Source organism: Falco peregrinus, chromosome 7 (genome assembly GCF_023634155.1).
Source record: "Falco peregrinus isolate bFalPer1 chromosome 7, bFalPer1.pri, whole genome shotgun sequence".
Classification (NCBI taxonomy): domain Eukaryota; kingdom Metazoa; phylum Chordata; class Aves; order Falconiformes; family Falconidae; genus Falco; species Falco peregrinus.
The window spans coordinates 12,576,727-12,589,048 of NC_073727.1; the positions used below are offsets into that span (position 1 = coordinate 12,576,727).

At 38.0% G+C, this 12,322-nt stretch overlaps 1 protein-coding gene across 5 annotated transcripts in view; it reads right to left on the reverse strand.

Moving 5' to 3' along the window:
- FAM120B (family with sequence similarity 120B) overlaps positions 1 to 12,322 on the reverse strand; it is a 63,366-nt gene that overhangs the window by 38,110 nt on the left and 12,934 nt on the right. For all 5 annotated transcript variants that reach the window (XM_055810573.1, XM_055810576.1, XM_055810575.1 and 2 more), the window contains exons 3-4: positions 11,024 to 11,204; positions 4,868 to 4,963 (exon numbers count right to left, since the gene is read on the reverse strand). In XM_055810573.1, coding sequence (XP_055666548.1) covers positions 4,868 to 4,963; positions 11,024 to 11,204 — 277 coding nt within the window. The remainder of the gene's footprint in view (positions 1 to 4,867; positions 4,964 to 11,023; positions 11,205 to 12,322) is intronic.

Genomic DNA, 12,322 nt, shown 5'->3' on the forward strand with positions numbered 1-12,322 from the left:
AGCTCAACAAAAAATTCAAGACATCTGTTCCATAAACAGTTTCTTACACTTTGAGAATCAACATCTACTTGTGTCTGGGAAAAAGAGGTACTGATGAATTATGAGTTATTTACTCTGGGAAGGAAAACTTGACGCTATTTCTTTTTGGAACATACCAACCTAAAGCATTATTTTTCTGAAAGGATCTCTTATACGAGTAATTAAATTTCATGTAATACCAACAGCGATCCATTACATTAACCCTTAAATGAAAGATAAGTAAAACAAAGAAACAAATACACTGAAGTGTAATGACTCTCCCATCATGTGTGCAGTCAACAATAGACCCCCACAACTGCTCTGTGCTCTAGTTACATTCTCACTACATACTTCACAGCAATTAGAAAATGTTCCTGAAAGAGAGAATTCACTTACATAGGGAGGGAGGAGCAATATGTTACTTTCTGAACACATCTAAATATTTAGTAAATTAACCTAAAAAAAAACCCAAAAGTGAGTAACAAAAGGGAAACAGAACAAAACATACTTAGGTATATATTATTGATACATCTTTACAGTAAAGATTAGTCATTAGAAAATTATCTGTCCTACTGGGGTTGTAGGAGCCCTAAGTTCATATGATTTAGAGATATTCAAACACTGCATATACTTATGGCTATTCTCAACTTGCACAAAACTGCGTGAAAATCATATTCAGTATTATGTAAACTGTAATCCTTGGGAACTCCAAGAAGAGAGTCACAAAGACCTCCACAGAGGTCAAGAGATACTTCTTGCCTAAATACAAAATGGACAACCAACAAGTTAAGAGAAAAAGCATTGATTAATTTTTTTTTCCTTTTTCCCTTACACTCACACATTCAAAGACACTGTCATATACCAAGCATCACGATAATCAAGAGCACTTCAAGGGAATGCATAAATATTTATTTCACTTGTTTGAACTTCAATAACTGATTTATGAATATGCGATGCATGCAAAAGTTGTGGAATGCATTAATACTACATCGTTGAACTCAAGGCTTATACAAAGGTGATCCTCACATTCATACTAACTTAAAACATGCCATCACTGTGTATATAGGCATAAATGTATAATATTAACTGTTAATGCACATTTGAAGTAGTGACTATTGAAACTTCATTTTATAACACCAGTAACAGAACTTTAACATTTAATCGCTTTACATGCCCATGTAAATACTGAGCAATGAAAATAAGTTTATAAAAATGTACTTGCTAGGAACACTCAACATTAACTTGTCAACAACTGTGGCCAATTTTAAAGATGCCATAAACCCAAATGCCAGTTAAATCTGATCATTAAAGAAGCATTCCAGAGACAGCATTTTGAACGTAAGCGTATTTGTGACATATTCCTGTAAGATGCAATGATTAGAATACTGGAAGCACATCCAAACTCCTGTGGTATGAAGCTACAATATCCTACGCATTTTCGGAAGAAATAAAATAAAAAGCAGAATCAATAAATTTCCAGTAAAGACTTTAAAACTTCCTCTGTTCCATATAAATTGCACAGATATCAAATAGATCCACTATGTTCACAAGATATGGATGTTAAAAAGTACTTTCTTGGATCACAGGTCTTCTAACAAAATTAATTTCTCAGAGACATTTTTTATCAGTTTAAGTGCTGCTCTGTCAGTGTGTGGGAAACATCATGATCACATTCATTCAACTGAAAAGAAACATTCCAGAAGGGAGAAAGAGACAGAGAATACGAGCAAATGCAGATGCTTATTCAGAAGACTGTCTCTCAAGAAAAATACATATACATAGTATGCACTATATTTTAAAAACATATTAAGCTATCATCTTCCAGACTTTAGGATTTAATATTTCATTTTAAAAAAAGAGCTAACATTCAATCTATCACCTGCAAGCTTTTCAGATGCAAGACATTCTGCTGTTTTTTGCACATGCACAAAATCAGTGGGAATTCTACTTTTTTTAAAAAAAAAATCAATGCGAAATTTAAAATATCTATGGTTATGGGAATTACAGTTCAAAGTTTATATCAAATATTATTTCTACAGACTTTTTAATCTAAATCAAATTTAGAGTCATGATTTCCCATATATTCTCAGTATACTTCTAAAGTAATTGTTTTCCAAAAACCATAAAACAAAGAACCTTCCCAGATTAATTGCACCTGTGATTTTTCAGATAATTTCTGGTAAGGTTTTTTCTGGTTTTGAGTAACCTGATCTTGACTGACAGCTTTGAACTCTAACTTCCTATAACAACTTCTTTAAATTTAGCTCTAAATATGATCCCTGTCTGAAAAATGTGATGTGCTGTTGAGAACCTTATTTGGTGAATTTGAAAGTCATGCTGTGGAAAATAAAAGATGCATGAGCGAATGTAAGGCATACAAATATGGACTGCAAAAATTTTAGAAAAATATTTGTTCGCTGAAGGAATGACAACAGAGCACTAAAAATAAACACTAGAAGTCCTCCTCCCCTTTTTTAATAGTCTGCTTGAGCAGCCTTTCATTGCTGGGTTAGTAAAGATTATGGCTGAGAAGACCCTGTTTTTATAAACTCCTCTTATGTGGTTACTAAAAACAAGCAAACACAGTGATTTCAAATCTTGTTTACTGTCAACATGAAGGTGGGTTCTATGTGTAGCATGTTTGCAGCGCAGTACAACCAGCGAACGTGAGATTAAGGGGATTCCTCTCCAGAAAGGGAGAAAGGTACTGTACTATTTGGGAAGGAAAATTTCATAACAATAAATACAGTATATTTATCATTAAACTGAAATGTAACTACATAAGTATGGTCTATACTTGGTTGAATTTTGTTTGCTTGTTTTACAAATGCATGTCCCCAGACCATTTTATGCTGAAATAAAACAGTTGTACAGGACAGACCAATCAATTTTTATCCTGCATATTCATATCCATTTGGAAAATTTTGCAGCAATTTTATGCTATCATCAAGTCAATTAGATAATCACTCTCTTAATATCAGGGTACTGGACAGTGAAACCACTGTATATCAAATGAAACCTTGTTTGTGCTTTTTCTGTATAATTCATCTCTTTCCAAACAGTTCCCTTCAAAAGGATTTTGAAGAGGCTAACATCTAAAGAGCAACTGTTTTACCTTTATCCTTGAATAAGAAGACTCACATCAGACATACGAGTTTCAAATATGAAGATAAATGTATAATCTTAGGATACCTTAAAAGAAAATTTACTATAACCTTAGAAGAGTAAAACCAAGCAGGTTCTAAAGCAATATCTAACCAACAAAGATTAAAAAAAAAAAAAGTGCATGCATTTCAGCTGCTTCTGGATCTGGATTTAGACCAGATCAGAGCAAGGACTACTACAGAAACCTCTGGGTACAGAGGGAAGAAGCACTGGTAATTACTCTCAAAAAGTTGAGTAGATAATTTTTCTGAAGAACATGGCAATGATATTGTATATCAATGGAACTAATTAATTTAATTTAAAGACAAAAAAACCCCTCTGAGCTCCTGGTCCACAGGATAGCAGATGACTAGACAGAGAGAGCAAGTTGTGAGAGTAAATAGAGGGGTTATGACTACAATAGCATGGAGAAATGAACAATCAGAGTAATTTTCCCTCTGAAATAACAAGATTGAATCAGTACTTTTACTTCCTATCCTAAACTTTTATTGCATGACACAATTTAGTGACATATACAGTGACCAATCTTTTCACTAATGTGCATGATACTTCCTCATAAATGTAACACATTCCTCCTAACACTAATTTCACTAAGAGTGTTTATGAATGTGTCCTTTACCAAAGGAAAGAAGATAAAAACACACAAAACACTTGATACTTAAGACCACAGAAAGAGCTTCACAGAAACAGAGCGCCTAATTATTTTTTAATTGAAAGCTGGATTCTCTTTTTGGGTTTTCACAGGTGATCTAAAAAGTACTCTTTTTTTATATTCTCCGCCAGCCTTGTTAACACACTCTCTAACAGCTTAACAGAAGAATTTTAATAAGGCCCTACACACCACTTATCCTGACCTCAGAGCCACATTTAGAACCTTTAAGAAATTGTTTGCATTTTAGAAGTGACGTTTGAATTAGCACATAGACACATTCTCCCCCTATGCTGGGCACCGGTGAGGCCGCCCCTGGACCCCTGTGTTCAGCTTTGGGCCCCTCACTGCAGGGGGACGTGGAGGGGCTGGAGCGTGTCCAGAGCCGGGCAGGGGGCTGGGGCGGGGGCTGGGGCACCAGCCTTGTGAGGGGCGGCTGAGGGACGTGGGGGGGTTGGCCTGGAGAGGAGGGGGCTCAGGGGGGACCTGATCGCTCTCCGCAGCCACCTGACAGGGGCCATAGGCAGCGGGGGTCGGTCTCTTCTCCTGGATAATAAGAAATAGGACAAGATGAAACGGCCTCAAGTTGGACCAGGGGAGGTTTAGATTGGATATTAGGAAAATTTCTTCACTGAAAGGGTGGTCAAGCATTGGAACAGGCTGCCCAGGGAGGTGGTGGAATCACCATCCTTGCAGGTATTTAAAAAATACGTAGATGCAGCACTTAGCAACATGGTTGATTGATGCACTTGGCAGTCCTGGGTTAATGGTTGGACTTGATGATCTCAAAGGTCTTTTCCAACCTAAATGGTTTCATGATTCTGTGATAGCAATAACATGTAGGTCAAAGCTGAATCCTATTACAATTACACAGGGTAATTAAAAGCAATTACAGGCATGCAGCATTTCTACTTTAGCTCCTTGTTCTCCACAGTAATTTTGGATTCCATATCAAACATGTAATGATGGATTGTCTAACCTGATTTTAGTGATGTCATTATTTCCGTTCAGACTTAAAACACATTTTTATTTTACCTGGAATAGAAGGTTGTACAGGTTGTATCAGCTCTGGCTGCTGGAGAGGATTTCCAAAATAGACAAACCACTCTTTTACCAAAGGATAGGGTCCACCTAAAAAACACAGAATTGGATCATTAAGTCAAATGCAAGTATTGACACTAGTGTAAAAGCTGGAAGCAGTGGCGATCAGGATTGTAAAGTAATAGAAGGCGCTTCATAATGACTTGTTTGCTCAGCTTCTTCAAAAACAAACCAAGGAAAATTAGTGTTGGTATCTTTATACCAAATCACCAGAATAAAGGAAGAGAGTTTGAATTACATACTATAAACACAAGTTTGGAGTTGGGAACTGCAGCCAAAAAGGTAAGTACAAGAGTCTGTGGAAGGCATTGTAAAATGGCTTTCAGCCAGTTTTAGGCCTTCCCATTCCAAGGCAGTTCAGCAAGCTGTGGAGGTATCTGGCACAGCTTAGGGACCTATATGGGACACCTCAGTCTCTCAAGGCTGTCACACTGCCACATATGCAGGCAGTCCTTAATATGATTCTCCTCCCAACTTGCCCTGACATTTCCTGTGTCAGGGTTTGAGACAAAATCTTTATAAGGAGGCCTTGATGGCTCTTTGAAAGCTGACAGCAATGGAGTCATCCCACTGTCAGATGCAGAGCTTTTACAGCCCATTGTTCCAGACCTTTTATCTAGTATAAAGGGACTGTTTATGCATAATAGCTCAAGTGGCTTCCCACCCCCTAACCTCAATTCTGCCCTGCCCCCCAGTAAAGAGTAGGGTGCCTCTTAAATTAAAAATTCCACTACTGAAATTGGGCATCTACTTGAAGCTTTAAAAAAAAACAAAAAACAAAAAAACGCAGAAAAAACTCAGGCATTTAAGAATTTTTGAAATGCAGTCTATCAAATATCCAATCATTCCAATGCAAGTCTTCATAAAAAAAACCCTACAATCATTATCATTGTTATAAATGATGCTTCTGAATTCTGTCCAGATTTTGCTTACGGTAACCCTAAATTTCCACTCTCTGTAGTCTGGTAAAGAGCACAAATTAAACAGATTTAGCTAGTCCTAGGCACTTGGAATAGTATTTTCAAATCTTTTCCAGGCAAATCTCAAAGCTTTCTTTCCCCCTGCCCCCCTTTGCTTGTCCCTTTCCAGATTCACAAAACTGCATCTCTAATTCCTTCCAGCTCTCACCCAGTGCTGAAGCCACTGGTTTTAAAAATTCCTGCCTTTTATCAATTCCAATCAGCCTGCACTTTACTGCACAAGTATTTCTGACACCACACTATAAGCCGTAATCAAAAACTTCACCTAGCTTAAAACAAACTAAACAAATCTCTCCAACACTCCACTCTACCACCCCAAAAAGTTTGTTCACATTCATCTCCTGATCCTGTTCATAGCTCAACAATGCAAAAGACTGTTAGCATGAATGAACAAATAGCGTGCTATGGTGCAAGGGCAGAAATTCCTCAGATGGAATTCTAGTGCCAGGGATAAGAAGGAGGGAAAAGAACACAAGATCTGTTTTACAGTCCTGCTTCTTCCCTCCTTACCCATGGACCTGCAACACAAACTCCCAATAAAGGTGAAGGACTGAAGGACCAACATCTGGACCAACAAGGGACAGCATTACACCAGGCTTGCCATGCTTCACTGATCAAAACCTGATGACACTAAGAATAAAATGAAAAAATGCCTACACTGGGGAAAAACAAAGCCTTAGATTGCACACACCAGTCATCTGCGTACTCCTGAATAGTCTCACATCTTGATTACAAATCATTGCCTACGATAACGCTATCTCATGAACAGACCCCTCCAATTTAATAACCCAAAGTCACTTTCAGAAACATTCTGACGTTTTAGCATTCTGTTTTAAGATTTATTATGTAAATTACTCTGATTTATTCAATCTGTTCAGCTTACCCAGCCTCCCAGATTTTAGCCTGGCTTCTTAATGAAGCAAGCCTAATACAATTAGGACATCTGTCTTGCAATTAATTCATGGATGCACTGCTCCGTTTCAACTAAATCTGACAGAGGAGAAAAGACTTCAAATTTATTAAAATCCTAAACATTTTGTGAAACTGGTGACTCAGCTGAGGGATCCTGTTAAAGCACCAACTGAAACAAAGGCAGGAAAGTCAAGTTACCTCATGTATGCGAACACACTGGATGGCAAATCAATACACAAGTAGCTATAAAAGAGCCAGAGGTGAGTAAGAAGGTAGACAGGATTTGGGGAGAGCAGAAGGCAACAGGGAACAAACTTAGCAACTCATATATTGCCAGAAGGAGTTGTGAAGGACACAGTGAGAGGCTAAGAGAAGTCTAGGAAGAGGAATGGAAATATAAAAGCTTTGCTGAGGGGAAGCTGGTGAGGAGAGTCACTCTTTATGAGTTCCACAACTCACAGAACAACTTATCAAAACGTCTCTCAATTCCACATGCCAGTAAAATACTATTTTTACATCACCCATTGACCTCAAGCACAGTAAAAAGAGAAGTCAGTAGGAAACCTCAGGGAACAGTACCACATCTGCTGCGTGCTTTTCACTATTATAGTCCATTAGTTCCATTAGTTACAAAAGTATATTACTGTTCCCGTAAGTAGCCAAATAAATACAAGCTGAAAGCAAGGTCCTGCAAATCAACAGCACATTAACATAGCAAGAACAAAATGGAGACATGATTACTAAATGCCAACCCTCCCTGCATGGAAATATCTCTGGAAAAAAACAGTAATTTTTAAAACTTTTTTCCCCACACTGTACTTACAGAATATCACCACTGAAATTCAAAAAACAGCAGTTCCTTTGTTTAAATAGATTCTGAACAACCTGTGGAAGCACTGCTTAGACAGCCTAAGGAAAATTTCAACTATGTGCAAAACACCAAAACACAAGACAGCTGGAAACGCTGTTATATGTGCTCTCTTACACCTGCAACGATGCCACCCCTCCTGAGTGGTCACTGGTGATAACTGGCAAAAATTCTTCTAACAGACTGTTTTTGACAGTATCACAGTGAGGATCAGTCTGGCCTGCTGATGTTTGAACTGGGAGTGATTCCAGGACTTCCAGGAGCTGGCCACAGGCTTAGGCTACGTTACATAACCTCCTAATTGGCAACAGTTATGCAGGTGCAGGTATTTCCATGGACTGCACTAGTGCCAAAACCTGCTGGCTTTGTTCTGAACTCTTCGCACACAAAAGAAAGAGCTTGGCTGGCCTACCAAAGAGCACTACTTACTGTTATTTTCCCATCCTTGACTTTTCCCAATCGTACTGTTTTTCTATGAAAGATACTAGAAGTTGACAATTTATGTATCACTATATGCAATATTCCACGTAATGATCAGAAAAAGCTCAATTAATTTTAAAGATATTTTTAAAATACACAGGCAACCAATGCCATGTTATTAGGATCACCATCAACCCCTATTTATTTTTGTAGGGTCAAAAATAAAACTGTGATTCTAGCAACATCTCTATGAGTAAAGGTACGCGCATGCTTACCATATACCAAACTATGACAAAGGCATAGCTACATGAGTAATTCTTTGAGCAGCACTGCTAACTTTTACAGGCTACCACTGATTTGCTCATTCCCACTCCCTGCCATTCTCTCGGGCTGTTTCACCACAGCAGTTTGTGGCTGCACAGAGTCAGATGGGGAAACAGAACCAGATTAGTTACCTGACTGCAAGAAAGTGAGGGAAGGGAGAGAGGGACTGTTTTCAGTTTCTCAAACTAGGACACCACACAGCTGCACCAACAGCTGCACCAGCACAACTGAGAGGTTGTGCAGGGACTGAAATGAGTGGCTGTGCAAGAAAATTACTTAAACTGGCAGTGACAGCAAAAGAAATGCTTATCATATTGTGGCTTCAGGCAAAGTGGCACGGTCTAGGTGGGTGATTCCAAAAGATATGACAACATCCAGCTCCTATGCATTCTTGGGTCTCTTAAGGAGCCTTGGAAATCTCAACCTAGACATTCAAAACTAACAGTTCCTTCTTTCAGGATAAAGGAAACAGTTAACATTATTTTTAATCTGCTCTTACTAAAACTGTAACCACTGCTTTTACTAAATGTTGGCTGCTTTGCTATCCCTATTTAACAATAAATAAGCAGATGTGCAAACTGCAAAGAGGTTAGTTTCCATCACAGGAATTTTGTAATTGAGGGATCTTAAGGAATAAAAAAAAAGGATCACTAACACATACATCTGTGCTGCAAAGTGGAACACTGTGTAGAGTTAGCCAAGTTAGCTTCAAATGAGCTACATCAGGGACTGTAGCGTAATGGCAGTAGACTCCACGTGTACTAATTTAATTGGTTACCTCCTTCCAATAAACTGATTTTTAATGCCAAACCAAAGTAATTCTACATACTATTATAACCTACATACAGTGTAGGTTACTTCTTCCCATCCTACCCCTCATCAAATCAGAAAAAACAGTCAACTTGACCTCATCTGAGGAAAACCAGCATAGGATTCTAGTTACTTTGTAATAAACAAAACTTCCTTGTAGGTCTAGCAGCAAATTCATATAAAATAATGCTTACATTGCCTTATGAATTCCCATACAGACTCTGATTACTGAGCTACACTTTCACCTTAGAAGCAACTATCCACTGGAATAAAAATCCAACCCATGAACTACTAGGAAGTGGCATGGTTAAAGCAGTTTTAGAGGTAGATACATGCACTAAAAATGCAGATTTAATAGGGGTGTCCACGCATACACACTCTTCCTACCTTTCTGGAAGGCTTAAGGATTGAGGGTACACTGATTTACTTTAGAAAATTATCTCCGTAATTTGAAGTATTAACTGGGAAGAAATAATACGTTATCTACGTTTTTTTCTAAAATCACTTTCTTAGAAGAATTCTTGACTTCTTTCATGTTCAAATTTCATTTTCAATAATATTCTAAATTAATGTTTCTGTATTTCAATTCTAATCTTCATCAGAGTACTACAAACACTGTAACACAAATGCAAATCTGCCTACTACCCTGCCATCTCACAGAAACAATTGTTAATTAGAAGTTTTGGTCTGGTTGTTTCAGAAGACAACAATGAATATCCTGCTGGTTAGAAGAATAAACAAAACCCAACCAAGTTATAATTGTCTACAGAATTTAGAGGCAGTAGGCTGAAAAATGAAAAATGACAGATGTGCATGACTACCGCTGAGATTTTTGTTAACTCTCTCCAAGTGACTATGTAAACTCTGATTCAGTTTTTCCTACTTTTTTCCCTATTATGGCACAACTTCAGCCTCTAGCTACTGAAGGAAGTCAGGTACTTAATTACCTTTCTGTACCTTTCTAAGCACATATGTTGAAGATTAGCTTTGATGGTGGTGTATTTTCATCAGTAAAATGTAAAATGATTACCAAGGTGAAATCAATGTATTGAAGAGAATAAAAGTTCAGTACATTTTAATTTTTCAAATAACTGTCTAAAAGACACTCTAAAGATAACATTAATGGAAGTCTTAAGAACACAAAGATTGTCCAAGGATGTGAATAACGAATTCCCTGTCTTAAACCAGGAGAATAAAAACAGATATATGTATACCTGCTACAGTATCTGTTTATACCACTGGATAAAGGAATCATATTTTCTTGCACTTTGATGAAAGAACTAATAATCAGTGGCATGACCACTTGCATTTGTATTACTACAGTAACTATCCACTGTTCTTAAAATTGCAGACTTAAAATCAATAGAAGGTAAAATAGTAACACTGCATTACTGTTTTGTGGGAGTATATTACAACTCACTAATTCATTAGGAGCCATGCTCATCAAAGCAATGTAAGGTTTCATACCCTCTCAAACATTTAAAATCTTCTAAATGTCATTGCTTTGATCAGTCTTTTGATCATGAACTTTCACAAATTCCCATTTAACAAGGAAGAAAATACCTGTTTTTAAAAACCTCTTTAAAAGCACTGGAATTGAACATGTAGAAAAACTGCAATTTCACTGCACATTTTCTGATTAAGAAGTACACTTCAGCTGCCCAGTTTCTCTCCTAAAGGCCACACCGGTGAAGCCACTGAAACAATTAATTCAAGATTTCCTATTTCAAAATTGAAAGTATGCTTGTATAATGGTGTAAGTAGTTTAATCCTTACCTTTTCCAGACTCCAACAAGACAGAATAAATATGCTGACGAGCAGGACGGTAGATAAGTGCCTGTCCAGGAATTTCCATATCACATTCATCTTCCAAAGAGTTGCTGCACTCGATCTCTCCATTACTCAGGATGTTGAAGATTGTATAATTCTCAGATTGGATATGCTGTTCTTTAGCTAACTGTTTGTTCAAAGAAGAAAGAAGACATTATCTCCAAAATTAACAAGGATCAAAAGGTGACAAAATGTATTCGCTGTTCGAGGAAATAGTACTTCCTCTATCAGTGGAAATGGAGGGGATGGCCAGGGAGGTAACAAGGGCTTTTTCAAATAACACCAGTATAGTGTATCTTCAGGTGCCTATCTTTTTGTAGACAGGAATCCCCAGGAAATGCATCATTGCCTTTCTTAGCCCCTCCTGGAATTGCTAAAACTTGGGTATTTTTAATGACAGTTTTTTAGAGAGTAATTATTCTTAAAATTAATTCTGAATGCAGACAGAAAAATGACCTGCCCTCCTCCAGTCACCTGAAAATGTATCTTCCCTTTTTAAATACTGAGTGAGGGCATGACAAAATCCAAACTTATTTTTATTGCAAGATGAACTACGTAAGACAGCTCCATTTCTTACCTGAGCTAGCTCTGTGTAGTTTACTTAGGGCGAAATGAGAACACTTCACCACACTCTTACTTTGTGCAACAGCTCTTCCACAAAAGAAATACAACCTACTCCAATGAGGAAAAACAAGTCTTCAGGCTGTTGCTGGAAAGCAGAATCACAGCATCACCCAGCCTGCATACTAACCATGCACTGGCTACAGATACATCTGGCTATAGCAGCTGCCTACAAGCAGCCTCAGTACCACAGGGACTGCTGGTCTGGAGCAGCTTAAGATGCAGAAGCAAAAACTGCTCTCAGGCAGTGCAGAATTTCAGCCAGTAACACTTGTAACCTGGACTGGCCAAGTGCAGAGCCAGACAGACTTTCTACTTCACAGCCTTAGACCAAAACTACAGGGGTGTTCAAAAAGCTGAACAGAGCCAATTATTTCCATGCGGTGCCGCTAATAAATTCCCCAGGACCCATGCCTTACGGTGAGCAGGCACTGAAGTTTCTCTGCTTTGCGCTCCCTGCATGTGTCACACTACCTGTATTACTTGGGTCGTGCCATCCATGCAGGTATCTCAGCCTCTTTCACTAGTAATTACCAGACCCCTGGCAAGAGCCAAATATTTTCGCCATCCCTGCAGAATTCCTCTATCTGCAACCCTGTGAATTCAGCAGGTCAAAGCTACAGT